The 18,886-nt window shown below is 38.3% G+C and overlaps 2 protein-coding genes across 4 annotated transcripts in view; both read right to left on the bottom strand.

Annotated features, from left to right (window-relative positions):
- Window positions 1-228: 228 nt before the first annotated feature.
- Window positions 229-18,886, bottom strand: part of LOC102609951 (receptor-like protein EIX2) — a 79,919-nt gene continuing 61,261 nt past the window's right edge. The window contains exon 2 of the mRNA XM_015526300.3: window positions 229-2,443. Coding sequence (XP_015381786.2) covers window positions 312-2,443 — 2,132 coding nt within the window. The 3' untranslated portion in view covers window positions 229-311. The remainder of the gene's footprint in view (window positions 2,444-18,886) is intronic.
- On the bottom strand, window positions 13,168-17,806 carry LOC107175001 (uncharacterized). Of its 3 annotated transcripts, none has more exons than XR_008051666.1 (3): window positions 17,446-17,806; window positions 15,093-17,027; window positions 13,168-13,322 (listed from the first exon to the last, which is right to left on the bottom strand). XR_008051666.1 is itself a non-coding variant. In XM_015526298.3 (2 exons), exon 2 carries the CDS (start codon window positions 15,897-15,899, stop codon window positions 15,219-15,221), a length of 681 nt encoding a protein of 226 aa, XP_015381784.1. In that variant the 5' UTR covers window positions 15,900-17,027; window positions 17,446-17,806; the 3' UTR covers window positions 15,033-15,218. The 3 variants fall into 3 exon arrangements, 1 of the variants encoding a protein (XP_015381784.1); XR_008051665.1 differs by lacking the exon at window positions 13,168-13,322 and adding an exon at window positions 13,494-14,863; XM_015526298.3 differs by lacking the exon at window positions 13,168-13,322 and having other exon boundaries at window positions 15,033-17,027.

Raw genomic sequence — 18,886 nt, 5'->3', positions numbered from 1 at the left:
GGAATGATAATATTTGTACCTTCATTTATCTAGACATTTAATCAATTGAATTTGAATTAACTATTCGATAGGGCAAAATTAAATTATCAAGTCATTCACAGGAAATTTATTCCCATAATAAAAATACAACAAAAATTTAAATTTATCAAAGTTAATTTAGTTGAGTTTGAAAGGCCCCTATGATTTGTAATATGAATATAATCTCACATTAATTTCTCCTTTCAGGCATAAGGAAAAAAAAAATGAACGGCCGTTCGTTTATTTAGTAAAATTACATGAAGCAGAACAACTCATAAACAGGGAAAATCTAGCTAGCTACATTTTCTTACAACACCGACAATTATATTTTCAAGGCGATTTAGGAAGTGATAGTAGTTGTACCTCCATCTTCTATTGAAAATCAAAGGGCCTATAAAACACCCAAATCCCACCACAAATCCAAGTGCAATACTTACATACAACCAGTGGTCCACTTCGTCTTCGTCTTCATCTCCATTTTCATCTTCAGAAACTGAAACATTCTCAGCACAATTCTTAGGAAGAGGAGCTCCACAGAGATCATTGCCAGTGAAACTAGATGCATCGAAGCTCTGCAGTTGAGTGCTTGAAGGAATTTTCCCAGTCAACTTGTTGTTGGATAAGTTCAAATGATTCAAGGACATTAGATTTGACATGCTCTGTGGAATTTCACCCGACAGTTGGTTTACAGAAAAATCAATGGATTCTAACGATCTCATAGCGCCAATACTTTCAGGAATTCTGCCTGTGAAAGAGTTGTGTGAAAAATTCAATGACTGCGTTGCTTTAAGATTTGTCATTTCCAGAGGAATACTTTTTGTTAAATTATTCCTGGAAACATCTGTCTCCTTTACCAAATTAAGTATCTCATCATATTCAATCGCTTCTCCTTCGCTCACAACCGATGCCTTCTCTGTAAGAATTACATCGCCGTCTAATGGAAGAGGTAGATATTGCTGAGAACTGCGTGTAAAAGAGTTTGCTGCCACCATGCCAGTGATATTATTAATACACTTTGGTATGGTTCCGAAGAGATTGTTGTCCGCAAGGTCCAAGATTTGAAGAAAAGCTAGATCACATAATCTTGTAGGTAAAGGGCCATGAAAGTTATTGGAACGAAGGATGAGAACAACCATTCTTGAAAATCTTTCTCCAGTCCATGTTGGAATATTGCCGACAAACTCATTTTCACCAACATCAAGTGACTCTAATGCTGTACAATTTTTAAGAGAAACAGGTATTGTCCCAGACAGTCTGTTTTTACCAAGAAGCAACCAAATAAGAGAAGTTAAACTACCCAGTGAATTTGGAAGTTTACCAGTAAATTTGTTGTTACTTAGTTCAAGTATCTCCAAATTTTGATAACTCATCCAACAATCAGGTATTTCTCCTTGTAGAGAATTATCCTTCAGCTTGAGACCTATTAAGCTCTTTGGCTCGTTGATTCTGTAACACAAGTAATGAGAAACTGATCCAGAGAATGAGTTATTAGAAAGATCTAGGTAAACTAGATTAGATGATATAAGGGGTAATGGACCCGACATATTATTCGAATGCACGCTAAGAAACAAAAGTTGAGTAACCTTGGTTAGATCAGTTATCTGCCCGTGAAATTGGTTAAGGCCGAGATCCAAAAACTTTAATTGGAAAGCAGATTTCAAAAATCTAATGGGAAACAAATCTGACATTCCTGAGTTGAGTAAATTGAGATACTGTAAATGCTTTTGTGAATGAAGCCATTGAGGAAATCGAGACCCTACATAACAATTATGGAATCCTAATGCAACGAGTTGGAAAGGAGGAATCCAATCGTGCCTTACTTCCAACGTCAGTTTGTTTCCGCCGACCCTGAACCATGACAGTTTTGTCAAATTGGAAAAGTGAATTTCAGAAAGAGTTCCGTTTAACTTATTATTATATATCTGTAGTACTCTCAAGTTTGAGAGATGACCCAATGACTGTGGAATAGGACCAACAATAGAATTGTTAGCTAAATCAAGATTGTCAAGATTTTTAAATTGCCCAAGCTGATCAGTCAAATGTCCTGATATTGAACTACTTCGCAAATCCAAACTCTCTAATTCAATAGAAACACATCCGGAGAAAATATTTAAAATCTCAGAAATTTCTTGACTCAAATGGACACCCCGAAGATTGATTGACTTCAAATTACAAAGACTTGCCATGGATCTTGGAATTCTCCCTTCAGGACCAGTATTTAATGAGAGATCAAGCCGACTGATGGAAGTCAAGTTTCCAAGAGCCTCTGAGTCAATTGTACCTTGCAATTTATTGTTGCGAAGACTAAGGTACTCAAGATGGATAAATCTATACAACCAGTTGGGAATTGAAGAGTTGAAGTAGTTGGAATCTAAACCCAGATGTTTAAGGGAAGTCAGGTTTTGAAGTCCCCCAGGAATTGGACCTTGGAAATGATTAAAACCTAGGTCAAGAAAGAGTAAATGACTCAGACCAAAAACCCAACTAGGAATGAACGAGTTATCAAATTGGTTGTGGGAAAGGTCAAGGACTGTTAGAGACGAAAAATTTGCGGTGGCTAATGGAGAGAAGTGATGGAGTTGGCAATTTGACAATCTCAATTCTACCAAAGAAGGTAGTTCGTTTGTTACCATCAGCCAATCAAAGGCTTTGCTAAGATTCACAGAACGCAAATCAAGGTGTTCTAAGGAAGAAAGACCAGAAAGCCACAAAAGATTATCAACGTATAATAAATAATTTGAACTAAGGCCAAGAAACTGCAGATTGGAGAGATTTCCAAGTTGGTGAGGTATCATTCCGCTGATTCGAGTTCTAGAAAGATTGAGATACCGTAGATTTCCCATAGAGCCGACAAATCTAGGAATTTGAACACCTTGAAAATCATTGAAGCTCAAGTCCAGGTAACTCAAATGCTTTAAATCAAGCAAAGACGGATTTATCTTACCAACTAGCGCTGTCCTCCCAATAGCATCATATTCAGACTCCTTGTAATAATTGAAAGGATTCCGAAGGTCGAGGTGAAGGACATGGCCAGTCATGTTGTCACAGACAACACCAGTCCAGGCACAATAATGTCCACTACCACTCCAAGACGCAAGCCGGTTGGAAGGGTCTTTAAGATCTCGCTTGAACCTTCAAAGTGCTCCTCTCTCACTTTCAAGGCAACCCCCATGATAAGAACTTCCGCTGCAGAAGCTAATGCTAATGGTTGCTATGGCAAGTATTTCAAACAGAAATAAGGCAAAAGCAAGGACACCACTCATGTTTGGTTTCATTGCTAGCTAGTAAAGGAAATGTGGATGAGGATAATGTTATCAACACCTTTGCTATTTATAATGAATTGCAATTAACAAGGCCGATACTCTCTTGGCTTATCTTTCAGAAACTCAGCATCCATTTGATATAATCAGTAAAGTGGGCCAGTAATCTAATTTGGAAAAAGTGGCGATAGGCCATATAATTAAATCTTCCGCATAATCCAGTTTTAACCCCCTTTCTGCGGAAACGACTTCAAGTCTACTCATTAAATAGGACGATATATAGATACTATTTAATTTGGTAATGTCACAAGTCGATGATCGTTGTAGATAATGAAATATCTCATGACTATCTTACTAACTCCATTTAATAAAAATAACCAAGACTGGAAGGAACTTGAAGAATTTAATTGGGATCGATATCGATGGTGATATTTTGTTCGTAATTAAATGTCAATTACTTTGAGAAAACTGTGTTATGATGTCTCAAAGAAATTGCGGAGAATTTCGCATGCTAAATTCAAAACCGGTATTTTGGTTGAAACATGCCCAAAAAAGAACTACGAACTTATGGAGGCAATAATCAAAATTTTGTAAATAATGGATAACGATGATGTAATATTTTAAGAAATAGATTAAATTTCAATTAATACCCTTATGAATTTCTTTATTTTTAACCTTAGTCTGCCTCCGACAAAATGGAATCTATAGTCTATGCATTAGAGTTATTTGTTGTAGCAGTACTTATGGATAATTACTTCATTTTTATATGTTCGTTTGTTAATTTTGTTAACAAGGCCAAATATTAACGTATAGAATTCGTATAGCATTCGGTTTTGTATATAGAAGTCGTATAGAATTCAGTTTCATATTTAAAGCAATTAGATTTGTATATATATTATGAATCTGTAATGCTTTTCTAGTTAGGATTCTATTCTTTAGGGTTGTACATCTATATATATATGTAGCAACGTTAATGCAAGAAATATAAGAGTTTTATTCATAAACTCCATTCTTTATTTTACATGGTATCAGAGCTTTGCTCACTTATCAAATTATTATCTCCGTTCTTTTGCTTTTGTTTAAATACTCATGGCAGATGGTCAATCATCAAAACAAGCTGCCATCCTTAATAAACAGGAGGATGACGTCTTCCTTGTCCACCCATCAGATAGTCCAACTGCTGTATTGGTCTCTCCTTTACTCACTGGTGATAACTATGGTACATGGGTAAGGGCAATGACTATGACTTTACGAGCGAAAAACAAGCTCGGTTTTGTTGATGGAACTATATCAAAACCAGATGAAGATGAAGATGATGGTGGTAGATGGCAGCGTTGTAATGATCTTGTTGGATCTTGGGTGTTGAACTCCATATCAAATGAACTTGCGGGAAGTGTGTTGTATGCACAGTCTGCTAGAGAAGTATGGCAGGATTTGCAAGAGCGTTTTCAGCAAACCAATGCGCCAAAAATCTATGAACTCAAACATGCCATCTCTAATTTACGACAAGGAGATGCATCTGTTTCACTTTATTATACTCGCATGAAGGCGCTTTGGGATGAGTTGAATTCTCTACAACAAGTAGGACCATGTACTTGTGCGAATGCAAAAACTGTCAGTCAATTGCAGCAACTAGATCGAGCTATGGAGTTTCTTCAAGGATTACATGATAGATATGCAGCAACAAGGAGTCAGATTTTGTTGATGGATCCTTTTCCTAATGCAAATAAAATTTATTCCCTTGTGAGGCAAGAAGAAAAACAACAAGATATTCACGCTATAGGGGGATCTCCAGAAGCTGCAGCATTGACAACACAAAGCCGAAATTCATTTGGAAATAGGAATTGGAATAACAATTCTGCAGTAGATAACAGAGGAGGAAACTTGAATGCAAATGGGGGCAGACCATCGTGTGAACACTGTGGAAAATTAGGCCACACAAAACAAAAATGTTTTGAGTTAAATGGATATCCACCAAATTGGAGAAGACGTGGACAAGGTAATAAAAATGAGATTAAAGCTGCCTTGGCAACAAATAGCAATCAAGACGTCCAAGCACCAATATTTACTCAAGAGCAATATCAAAAACTCCTAGCTATGTTGTCCTCTTCAGGTAGTCTACATACTGCGAATCTTGCAGGTATATCACTTAATTCCTCTTTATCACATACTTGGATCATAGATACAGGCGCTACCAATCATATGTGTAGTTCGCTAGATTTTTTTCACTCCTATGAACCATGTCATGTTCCTCTTCACGTTCAATTACCAGATGGTACAGTAGCACAAGTCACTCACATAGGGAAAGTCTCCTTTTCACCAGATTTTTTATTAGACAAAGTATTTTACATTCCGAGTTTTAAGTTTAATTTACTGTCTGTTAGTCAGTTAACCAAATCAAATAGATATAAGGTAATTTTTTCTTCCAATTTTTGTGAGTTTCAGGACCTATACACGAAGAAGCAGATTGGCAAGGGTAGACTTCGTGAAGGTCTTTTCTACATCCAACTTCCAGCTGCATTTTCTTTCACCTCCCAAATCACCTCTACACATGAGATTGATCTTTGGCATTGGAGACTTGGCCACCCTTCTCTTGGATGTTTAGAGCATTTTTCAAAAACTTGTCCTATGGTTAGTTTTAATAAAGAATATGTTTGTGATATTTGTCCTAAAGCAAAACAAACTAGAAAGCCATTTTCCATTAGTAGCATCAAAAGTAAAATACCTTTTGAATTAATCCATTGTGATGTTTGGGGTCCTTTTTCAACTTCAAGTTTTTCAGGGGCTCATTATTTTTTAACCATTGTTGATGATTATACTCGATGCACTTGGTTATATTTAATGAAAACCAAATCCGAAACCCAATTGCATTTACGTTCTTTTCATGCATTGATAAAAACTCAATTTAATGCTAACATTAAAATTGTGCGTTCTGACAATGGGACTGAATTTCTTGTTAAAGAATTACAGAAATTTTTTTTAGACCAAGGGATTATTCATCAAAGAAGTTGCGTTCGAACACCGCAACAGAATGGTGTGGTTGAGCGTAAACATCGCCATCTTCTCGAAGTTGCGCGAGGTATACGTTTTCAAGCCAATTTTCCAATTAAATTCTGGGGGGAGTGTGTTCTTACTGCAGCGTATTTGATCAATAAATTGCCTAGTGATGTTCTTAATGGAAAAACCCCACATGAAATGCTTTTTGGTATAGCACCAGATTTATCACGCCTAAAAGTTTTTGGTTGCTTGTGTTTTGCCAAAAATTTACAAGTTAAAAATAAATTTGATCAACGGGCAAAAATGGGAATTTTTATTGGTTATCCTTTTAGTCAAAAAGGATATCGGATTTATGATATTGAATCTAAGACAATCTATGTGTCACGTGATGTTCTCTTTTATGAACATATTTTTCCTTTTAAGGATGTTAAATCACCGGTTTTTTCTACACATATCACTAATGAGGTTTTATTTGATGAAAATTTTTTCGAGTCCAATATTTTTTTATCACCTTCTCCTAATGAAAACATAAGTTCATCACATGCTCTTCATGAACGTGACCCACCTTTGCAAGACACAGATCCATCCGTGACCAATTCTTCTTCTCCTAACACCACTCATGAACACATCATCACTGAAACATCATCTACCCAACAGCCTAGTTCACCAGCAGATGCAACCTTAGATTCATCACTTTCTTTAGGCAACCAAAATATCCAAACTCCCACACGACCCCAACGTGATAGATGCCCACCAGCTTACCTTCACGATTATTGTACTCTGGCTTCTCACAATTCTACCCCTGCTGATCTTATTTCTTCGTCTCCAGGTAAGAAATATCCTCTTCACAATTTTATTTCTTATCATCGTTTTTCTCCAGCACATAAGTCTTTTTTGTCTGCCATTACCTCTACAACCGAACCAAGTTTTTTTCATGAGGCAGTCAAGTTACCTGAGTGGCGCAAAGCCATGGAGGATGAGATAACAGCTCTTGAGAAAAATAATACGTGGACTCTAACTCATTTGCCGAATGGTAAAAAGGCTATTGGCAGCAGATGGGTTTACAAAATTAAATATCAATCCGATGGCACCATTGAGCGTTACAAAGCTCGTTTAGTTGCTAAGGGATATACTCAAACAGAAGGCATTGATTATCATGCTACTTTTTCACCGGTTGCTAAGCTTGTCACTGTGAGAGCTTTACTTTCTCTTGCGGCTGTTAAGGGATGGATTTTAGAACAATTAGATGTAAGCAATGCTTTTTTACAAGGAGATTTAGAGGAAGAAGTTTATATGCAAGTACCACAAGGTTTTTCTAAGCAGGGGGAGCATCTAGTCTGCAAACTCAACAAATCTATCTACGGATTAAAACAAGCATCCAGAAATTGGTTTTCCAAGTTTTCTGCTACCATTCAACAAGCTGGTTTTCGCCAATCTAAAGCTGACTATTCATTATTTGTAAAAACTAATGCCAAATTTTCAACCTTTGTGTTAGTTTACGTTGATGATATTATCGTAGCAGGGAATGATGCTGCCGAGGTTAGCAGAATTAAAGATTTCCTTGCACAGAAATTTTACATCAAGGCATTAGGGAAGTTGAAGTATTTTTTGGGGATAGAAGTGGCACGGTCATCACGTGGGATTTTCTTGAGTCAGCGAAAATATGCCCTGGATATTTTAAAAGATGCTGGTTTACTTGCTGGACGAGTTTCTCATTTTCCAATGGAACAACAACTTCGGCTTTCATCTACAGATGGCGACCTTTTATCAAATCCCTCAAGTTATCGACGTCTTGTAGGTCGGTTGATCTATCTCACAGTTACTAGGCCTGATATTGTCTTTGTAGTGCATGTTTTAAGTTGATTTATGCATGAACCACGAACTACTCACATGGATGCTGCCATTCGAGAGCTTCGGTATTTAAAAGGCTCACCAGGCAAGGGTATTTTATTATCTTCAACAAGTGACTTACATATCCGGGGTTACTGTGATGCGGATTGGGGTAGTTGTCCTACTACACGTCGATCTGTTACTGGTTATTGTACTTTCCTTGGTGACAGCCCTATATCTTGGAAAACAAAGAAGCAAAATGTGGTCTCTCGATCTACAGCAGAAGCTGAGTATCGCTCCTTGGCTGATCTTTCATGTAAATTACAATGGCTTAAAGCACTTTTTGCTGATTTGGGGCACCTTCAACATGATCCTATGACTGTCTATTGTGATAATCAATCAGCTTTATATATCGCCGAGAATCCTGTCTATCATGAGCGAACAAAGCACATTGAGTTAGATTGTCATTTCGTGCGAGAGCGTGTGCAATCCAATTTGTTATTACCACTGCATATCCCTACTTCCATGCAAGTAGCTGATGTGTTTACAAAACCTCTCGGACATGCTCTTTTCCATCATCATATACGCAAGTTGGGCGTTGTTGATCTCCACGCTCCACCTTGAGGGGGAGTATTAACGTATAGAATTCGTATAGCATTCGGTTTTGTATATAGAAGTCGTATAGAATTCAGTTTCATATTTAAAGCAATTAGATTTGTATATATATTATGAATCTGTAATGCTTTTCTAGTTAGGATTCTATTCTTTAGGGTTGTACATCTATATATATATGTAGCAACGTTAATGCAAGAAATATAAGAGTTTTATTCATAAACTCCATTCTTTATTTTACACTAATGTCCTCGATCTAGTGAACAATCTCAACTTATCTTTCAGCAATTCAACATCCGTTTGGAACTTTTTATTTGGAAAAAGTAACCAGAAACTCAGTTTTCTGCATAATCCAATTTGCACATGACACAAAGTAACCTCCTACTTAGCGAACCGACTTTAAGTCAATTGAAGAGGACATGTAATGGACACAGTCACACAGATGCCATTTAGTCCTTCTTACAGTTGCGTAGAGTTGCGTGCACGATGAATTGATGGTGATACTTGATGTCTTGTCCGATTGATATACGACGAAATTATTTCTCTAGAGTAATTGATACGTTCTCAGTCGAGAATAATTTACAATCACTTAAGTCAATCATCGGTGATCCTTGTATATATTTACATTAAAATCACGCATCAATTTGTCCACTCATGCTAACGACAAGTAATTCAAGAAGTAAGGCAAAAACAAGGACACCACTCATGTTTGGTTTAATAAAGAGTAAATGTTTATTTGAATTTGTGTTATCAACAACATTGCTATTTATAGGGCCATTTCTCTCTTTCAAAATAATTATCTTAAATTGTGACCTTATAGTTCGTTCGCATACTCCAATTCAACATCATCCTACTGTTAATTGGATTAGGATTTACGTCCTTTCCACGCAAACGACTTTTTAAGTCAGAAGATAACAATATTCAGATTTGACGACTTTAACTCAATCGATTGCTATATTATATGGACTAATATCTATATACCTCGTGACATGTCATTAACTAACTCTATTTAATGAAATAAACCAAGATGAAGTTTTCTTTTTTCAAATTTAAAGTAGGAGAGTTTTTCTGTAATTAGTATTTACATGGATAGTTGTGAATCTCAATGTTGCATTGAAAATATTCCATATATAAAATGTAAAAGAAGAGAGAAGTACTAGGACAACGGTATGAACAGGAAATGGCCCTGTAAATAGCAATGTCAAAATATTATTTAATGAACATTGCTATTTAATGAACATTGATATGAACTCTCTAGTCCATTAGAAACACATCCCGAGAAAATATCTAAAATCTCAGAAATTTCTTGGCACACGTGGACACCCCGAAGATTGATTTGACTTTAAATTACAAAGACTTGCCATGGATCTTGGAATTCTCCCTTCAAGACCAGTATTCAATGAGAGATCGAGCAGACTGATGGACGTCAAGTTTCCAAGAGCCTGAGTCAATTGTACCTTGCAATTTATTGTTGCGAAGACTAAGGTACTCAAGATGGATAAAATTATAAAACCAGTTGGGAATTGAAGAGTTGAAGTAGTTGGAATCTAAACCCAGATGTTTATGGGAAGTCAGGTTTTGAAGTCCCCCAGGAATTGGACCTTGAAAATTATTAAAACCTAGGTCAAGAAAGAGCAAATGACTTAGACCAAAAACCCAACTAGGAATGAACGAGTTATCAAATTGGTTGTGGGAAAGGTCAAGGACTGTGAGAGACGAAAAATTTGCGGTGGCTAATGGAGAGAAGTGTTGGAGTTGGCAATTTGACAATCTTAATTCTACCAAAGAAGGGATTTTGTTTGCTACCATGACAGGTCCCAGTCAAGAGCAAGCTACAATGATTTAAAGAAATTAGATTTGTTCTGCTTTTGGTGAGAACGACCAAGATAAATGTGTTTGATAACTTGCTGAACGTCTGGGCTTATCAATTTCCCCTTCTAGAAGAGGTCCCTTATCCTCAAGGGCTAGCGAAGGAAAATTTTGTCTTATCAATGTAGCATCTTCCCATGTTACCTCTTCAAGTGGTAATTTGTTCCAACGAACTAGGCTTTGCTCAATTAATTTCCCTCCCCTTTTTAACCAACGGGTATCCACAATTGACTCCGGCTGTAACATGATCACTCCCTCGTCATCGATAGGGGGCAACTCAACAGTGGCAGTAGTTGATTCTCCCATCGCTTTCTTGAGCAAAGATACATAGAAGACAGGATGGATTTTTTCACCTTCTAGCAGTTGCAACTTATAGGCCACGGTTCCAACCTTGTGAAGAATTCTGTAGGGCCCAAAATATTTGTTGGCCAACTGTTGATGAGCTCGCTTGAATACTGAGGATTGGTGATACGGTTAGAGTCTCAGAAACACCATGTCACCCTCTTTGAACTCTACATCTCATCAACCTTGTCTGCAGATTGTTTCATCCGATTAGCCGCGGCTGCCAAATTTCTCTTCAACTGTGATAATAGCTCATCTCGTGCTAACAAGGCTTTATCTACTTCATGCACCAGAGAAGTTCCCACCTGATAATTTGGCACTATTGCAAGCGTCCATATAGGGCTTGGAATGGAGTCATACCTGCTGACACGTGGTATGTTGTATTATACCAAAATTCAGCCCATGCTAAGTAAGAATTCCACTTTCGCGGCCATTGGTGGGCAAAACATCTCAAGTATTGCTCCAAGCATCGATTGACTACTTCGATTTGGCCGTCGATTTAAGGGTGATACGCCGAACTCATCTTCAAGTGCTTGCCCGAAGAGGTAAAGAATTCTTGCCAAAATTTACTCACAAAAATTGGATCCCGATCACTGAGTATGGATTTAGGCATACCGTACAACTTAACTACTCCGTCAATGAATTTTTCTGCCACAGTTTTGGCCGTGAACGGATGTGTTAATGACATGAAATGGGCTGACTTGCTTAATCGATCAACTACCACCATAATCGCATCCTTGCCTTGTGAACTTGGTAGGCCTTCAATAAAATCAATTGAAATATCATCCCATAATTGGTGAGGAATGGGTAACGGCTGCAAAAGTCTAGCAGGTTTCAGAGTTGTAGCTTTTACCCGTTGACAAGTCTCACATCTGCTTACATATTCTTGAACCAAATTAAACATAGAAGGCCAATAAAATTGTTGAGCTAGGCACTTGTATGTTCGTAGGACTCCGGAATGTCCCCCCACCTTGGTGTCGTGTGCCTCAAATATTAATGCTTCACGCAATTTGACAGGAACTACAACTCTTCCTTTAAAAAAACAATCAAGTCTTTACGTGACAAGTATGGGCCAGCAACTTGATTATGGGCCGCCTGTGTAATTTTCTTCATGTACTCATCATCCACCGTTGCTGCTTTGATTTCATCCCATAAGGCCATTTGCGGCACAAATAAGTGATGAAGAGTTGGGCTGTCGGGTTGCCGTGATAGGGTATCTGCAGCAGTATTTTCCCGTCCGGGGCGATACTGAATCACATATTTGTAACCCATCAGTTTAGCCAACCACTTTTGCTGTTCGGGTGTGGCTATTTTCTGTTCCAATAAGTACTTCAAGCTACGTTGATCGGTTTGGATGATAAATTTCTACCCCAATAAATAAGGTCTCCATGCCCGAATTGCTTCAAGGATGGCGAGCATCTCCTTTGTGTAAATTGACCAAGACTGTTTCGAGACCCCAAGGGCATGGCTTAGGAATGCAATAGGTCTCCTTTTTTGCTGTAAAATTGCGCCAATGCTTTCACCGGAAGCATCCGCTTCAATTAAAAATGTATCTTTGAAATTCGGCATAGGTAGTATGGGTGTTTGTGTCATGGCCTGTTTCAGATTCTTAAATGCCTCATCCGCTTCTGAATTCCAGCAAAATTGTCCCTTTTTTAGAACATTAGTGAGAGGTCGAGCTAAAACACCATACCCTTTTACAAATTTGCGGTAGTAGCCTGTGAGGCCGAGGAAACCTCTTAGTTCTATGATGTTTTGTGGTTGTGGCCATGACACCATAGCACCAACTTTCCTTTCATCCACTTTCATGCCATCGCAAGTAACGATGTGGCCTAAGTACTCCATCTCCTGTTGGCCAAAATTGCACTTGCTGATTTTAATAAAAAATTGTTGCTGCTTTAGGACCTCCAACGCCTGTTTGACATGTTCAAGGTGGCTACTCCATGATGCACTGTATATTAGTATATCATCAAAGAATACAAGAATGAATTTTCTGAGATAAAGCCGAAAGATAGAGTTCACCAGGTATTCGTAGTGCCCATTGTGTGTGCGAAAGGCTGTCTTGTGGATGTCAGGCGGGTTAACTCGAAGTTGGTGGTATCCGGCTCTTAAATCGAGCTTTGTGAAGTAAGCGGCACCATGTAGTTCATTGAGCATATCCTCAACAGTGGGTATAAGAAATCGGTCTTATATGGTTACTTCATTGAGAGTTTGGTAGTCGGTACAAAACCACTGATAAGAGCATACGCAAGTCCCAACGAGAAGCAAAACCCAACAGCAAATATGACGAATATGCATGGGCACATGCAAGCAACCATGCAAGCCAATAACGAAAATGCATGGGCACATGCAAGTAACCATGCATGAGGTGGGCATCACGTTCCTTCAAGGACTCTTCAAAAAAATCAACGGAAAGCTTACTACGTCAAGCCGTATTGATGAAGAATTCAGATTTAATCATGTTTCCTTTAAGATTATTATTTACTTCGAAATTATAGCTAAGTGGTTTAATTGATTTTAACTACTTTATTTCATTAATTTTGTTCTATAAATAGACTTGAATATTTCAATAAAAAAGTATCAGACTTTTATCTAATTCGATTAGCAATTGCGGTAGTTCTCACCCTAAGAAGAACAAATTATTCGCTTGTTGTTTCCGCTAATTCTGACTGGGACCTAACATTGGTATCAGAGCTAGGCAAGGATGACAACCAACAAGGAACGCATCAAACGGATAGAAACGGAGCTCGGGGAGATGCAAGATAAGATGCAGCGCACGGAGTTAGGAGTTAACGACAAGTTGGCTCACATTGAAGAAACCTTGAGTAAACTTGCAGAGTCTTTCCATACATCCAAAGACGCACCTAGCATCAACAACAACATAGCAACATCGCGACCAAACCGAGAAGACAAGGATGGCAGACGACAGCAGTTTCAATCAAGAGTGGCAAAACTGGAGTTCCCACGTTATGCCGGCAACGACCCCACCGAGTGGTTCAACCGCGTCGATCAATTCTTCGAATACCAAGGGTCAACAGAAGACCAAAAAGTTGTCTTGGCTTCATTCCACTTGGAGGGAGAAGCTAACCAATGGTGGCAGTGGCTTAGGAAATCTTATCAAGAGGAAGGACGAGACGTTACTTGGGAAATCTTCATGAAGGAGCTATGGGCGAGGTTTGGGCCAACCGATTGCGAGGACTTCGACGAGGCGCTATCTAGGGTCAAGCAAACCGGCACTCTTCGAGATTACTAGAAAGAATTTGAGAGGCTTGGCAACCGGGTTCAAGGGTGGACTCAAAAGGCTCTTGTCGGCACATTCATGGGAGGATTGCAACCCGAGATATCTGAGGAAATTCGGTTGTTCAGACCGAGATCACTTAAGGAAGCGATCAGTTTGGCAAGAATGAGAGATGAACAATTGCAGTGACAGAAGAGGCTAGTGAGATCACCGATTTTCAGCCGTTCACCGCCACCACAAATCTTCAACAATTGCGCTTCACCAACAGTACCAATTAAAACGCTTTCTGGGGAGGAGATGCAAAGGCGAAGAGCTCATGGCCTGTGCTTTAATTGTAATGATAAATTCACTGTAGGTCATAAGTGCACAAAAGCACAGTTGTTAATCCTTGAAGCCGAAGACAAAGAGAACATACATGAAGAATCTGCAGCAACGACAGAACTTGAGAGTGAAACAGGGGAAGACACATCAATGATCCATCAGCGGTTTCCTTCACTAACCCTTGGGGACAAGGGTTCTCTTCGAGGAGGGGGTGATGATAAGAGCATACGCAAGTCCCAACGAGAAGCAAAACCCAACAGCAAATATGACGAATATGCATGGGCACATGCAAGCAACCATGCAAGCCAATAACGAAAATGCATGGGCACATGCAAGTAACCATGCATGAGGTGGGCATCACGTTCCTTCAAGGACTCTTCAAAAAATCAACGGAAAGCTTACTACGTCAAGCCGTATTGATGAAGAATTCAAATTTAATCATGTTTCCTTTAAGATTATTATTTACTTCGAAATTATAGCTAAGTGGTTTAATTGATTTTAACTACTTTATTTCATTAATTTTGTTCTATAAATAGACTTGAATATTTCAATAAAAAAATATCAGACTTTTATCTAATTCGATTAGCAATTGCGGTAGTTCTCACCCTAAGAAGAACAAATTATTCGCTTGTTGTTTCCGCTAATTCTGACTGGGACCTAACATCACCAGCTACCGTCTGTCTTTTTGACCAGCAGCACCGGAGAAGAAAACGAACTGGTGTTAGATCTTATCAACCCCGATCGCAGCATCTCTTCAATTGTTTCTCAATTTCTGCTTTCTGAAAATAAGCATAGCAGTATGGACGAACATTGACAGGCTCCGTCCCTTTTTTAAGTGGAATACAATGATCAATTCCTCGTGATGGTGGTAGCTTTGTAGGTTCCTGGAATATTTCTTCATAATCTTTCAATAATTGTTGCATATCTGCTGGTACTGCGCGCAGAGCTTTTTCCAATTTGGTGTGTAAACAAATTGGAAATGCTTCATTGCCTTGCCGAATCTCCTTGGAAATTTCTGTCAGAGAAGCCGTTTGCAAGGACTGTGGACTGATACCTTCCAAATGTCGCCTCTGATTACCCCAATCGAACTCCATGGTGAGGGTCTTCCAATTGCACACTACAGCACCCAACAATTTGAGCCATTGAATGCCCAAGACCATATCTAAACCTATGATAGGCAACGAGTAGACAGTAAGTGAGAAAGGAACGTTTTGAATGACAATTTGTACCTTCTCGAATTTGCCTTGGCACATTAGTTTCTCGCCGTTCGCAACTCGAACCGAAAATGCTGCTGTGTGTTTGATCGGTAATTGAAATTGATTAGCCAACCGAGTGTTGATGAAGTTATGGGTGGATCCGATGTCGATTAAAACCATGATTTCGTATGAGCCAATCTTTACCAACACACGCATTGTTTGAGGGGCTGCCCAACCCGTGAGTGCATAGTAAGTAATTTGGAGATCTTTACTCTCATCTAGATCTGTTTATTTTACTCCTCTAGTAGCCTCCTCATTAGTATTTTCATCCATCTCTACTTCATTGTCCATGATTAGAAGTTGTGCCCTCGTGCATTTGTGACCAGCAGTAAACTTGTCGTTACAATTGAAGCAAAGCCCTTGCGCTCGCCGGCGCTGCATTTCATCCCAACTTAATTTCTTTACAGGCACAGTAGGAATGGCTTTGTTGTTGGCAGGTTGTGTGAACGAAGGTCGATTAATAAACGCTGGCCTTGATATTTTCTTTTGACGTGATAGTTGTTCATCTCGCATGCTTGCCAAACTAATCGCCTCTTTCAACATCCGTGGCCTGAAAATTCGAATTTCCTTTGATATTTCCGACTTGAGCCCTCTCATAAAGGCACCTACCAAGGCTTTTTGTGTCCATCCATGTACCCGGTTCCCTAATCTTTCAAACTCCTTCTGGTAGTCCCGCAAAGTGCCTGTTTGCTTTACATGTGATAGTGCTTCGTCAAAGTCTTGGCACTCTATTGGACCAAATCGAGCCCATAGTTCCTCCGTGAAAATTTAACAAGTAACAATGCGTTTCTCTTCTCCATATGCCCTTCGTAGCCACTGCCACCATTGATTGGCTTCACCTTCAAGATGGGAAGACTTCACCTTCAAGATGGGAAGAGGCCAACGCCACTTTTTGGTCATCCGTCATCTCCTGATACTTGAAGAATTGTGACACTCTATTGAACCATTCCGTCGGGTCATCTCCTGCATAGCGTGGGAATTCTAGCTTGGCCACACGAGGGGGAAGTTGTTGACGATTTCTCTCACTCTCTTCTCTGCTCGGTCTTGATGATCCAACATTCTCTTGCTGACTTGCTGTTCCTCTTGAGGTGTTAATTGAGTCTGCCAACTTGCTAAATGCTTCTTCAAGGTGGTGCAGCTTGTCCGTGAGTCCCAACTCCATCTGATTCATTTTGTCTTGTAAGCCTCCAATTTCAGCTTCCACACGTTCAATACGTTCTTTGTTTGTCGACATTGTTGAGCCTTGCTCTGATACCAATTTGATAGGTCCAAGTCATGAGCAAGCTACAATGATTTAAAGAAATTAGATTTGTTCGACTTTTGGTGAGAATGACCAAGATAAATGTGTTTTATAACTTGCTGAACGTCTGGGCTTATCATACCATCAGCCAATCAAAGGCTTTGCTAAGATTCACAGAACGCAAATCGAGGTGTTCCAGGAGAGAAATAATAGATAAATAATTGTCAAAAAAATTGTCAACGTATAATAAATAATTTGAACTAAGGTCAAGAAACTGCAGATTGGAGAGATTTCCAAGTTGTTGAGGTATCATTCTGCCGATTCGAGTTCCAGAAAAATTGAGATACCGTAGATTTCCCATGGACCCAACAAATCTAGGAATTCGATCACCTTGGAAATCATTGAAACTCAAGTCCAGGTAACTCAAATGCTTTAAATCAAGCAAAGAAGGATTTATCTTACCAACAAGCGCTGTCCCCCGAATAGCGTCATATTCAGACTCCTTGTAATAATTGAAAGGATTTCGAAGGTCGAGGTGAAGGATATGGCCGGTCATGTTGTCACAGACAACACCAGTCCATGCTCAACAATCTCCGCTGCCAGTCCAAGAAGCAAGCCTGTTAGAAGGATCTTTAAGATCTCGCTTGAGCCTTAAAAGTGCTCCTCTCTCACTTTCAAGGCAACCCCCGTGATAAGAACTTCCGTTGCAGAAGCTAATGCTAATGGTTGCTATGGCAAGTATTTCAAAGAGAAATAAGGCAAAAACAAGGACACAGCTCATGTTCGGTTTCATTGCTATATGCAGTAATGAAGAAAATGTGAAAGAATGTTATCAATGGCATTGCTATTTATAATGAATTGTAATTTTTATGAACAATGCCAATACACTCTTGCAGATAACGTTAACTTTATTTCCATCTATTTGATAGTGGGCCACGTAAATATCTTTCGCATAATCAATTTCAATAATACTCTACTTTCTACGGAAACGATTTTAAGTTAATTTAATAATGGTGGGGCTATTTGATTTTTGAGCCCACCAAAAATTGGCTTAGAGGTTATTATAAAAACAATAATAAAATAATAAAATAATAAAATAGATGGCCAATAATGGTCTGGGCTGAAAATTGACAATCTTTACATGAGTAATGGCTCCATATTTTTACAATGTAAAATTATTGATGTGTGTGAAATGGTACCATATAGGGACTTTAACGAAATTTTGTTGACAAGGCTGGTGTGCTCTATCAATCAATCTCAAAATAGCAATATCTCTCTATAGTTATAATATTAGGACGAAATTAGTTTATTGCAATGAAGTGATTATAACTTAATAGATGAGTAGTTACGAAAATTATTGTTTTTACTTAGTTATTCTTAGTGTAAGAATATAGAGGTAAAGTATGTAATACATTAATAATTTATTAATGGAGTATATCAAATCCCAATATATCAAAAAATTAGTACAGTGTATCTATGCACTATTATTAGGAATATTAAAGTCATCTTAAAAATCTCTAATTATTTGCATTCTCTTCATTAATTATCTCTCATTGTGTAATTGTACTATCTGGACGTAAGTTCCTTTAATATAACATAACATATATTTTTACACTACATTAATAATTATTACTATATGGAGGCAAGTTTCTTAAAATGGGATCTAAAAATTCTTAAAATCGGATTAAAAAACTATAATTTATTACAATATGGAGTTTATTCTTATTTATAATTGGCCCAAATTGAAACCAAATTTTTTTATTATTAACGAAAAATTAATTCTATATAGATTATTACTATCGGGAAATTTTGCCTTACTTATATCTTATTCAGCAATTCAACATGCATTTGAATTTGAAATTCATAATTTGGAAAAAAGTAACCAGAATCTTAGTTTCCTGCA

Source organism: Citrus sinensis, chromosome 9 (assembly GCF_022201045.2).
Source record: "Citrus sinensis cultivar Valencia sweet orange chromosome 9, DVS_A1.0, whole genome shotgun sequence".
In the NCBI taxonomy this organism is placed as follows: domain Eukaryota; kingdom Viridiplantae; phylum Streptophyta; class Magnoliopsida; order Sapindales; family Rutaceae; genus Citrus; species Citrus sinensis.
This window is presented reverse-complemented; position numbering and strand designations above follow the sequence as displayed.

What these genes read in the sequence shown, in the direction of transcription:
- LOC107175001 (XM_015526298.3), bottom strand. Translation starts at nt 15,899, where the DNA reads ATGCGTGTGTTGGTAAAGATTGGCTCATACGAAATCATGGTTTTAATC.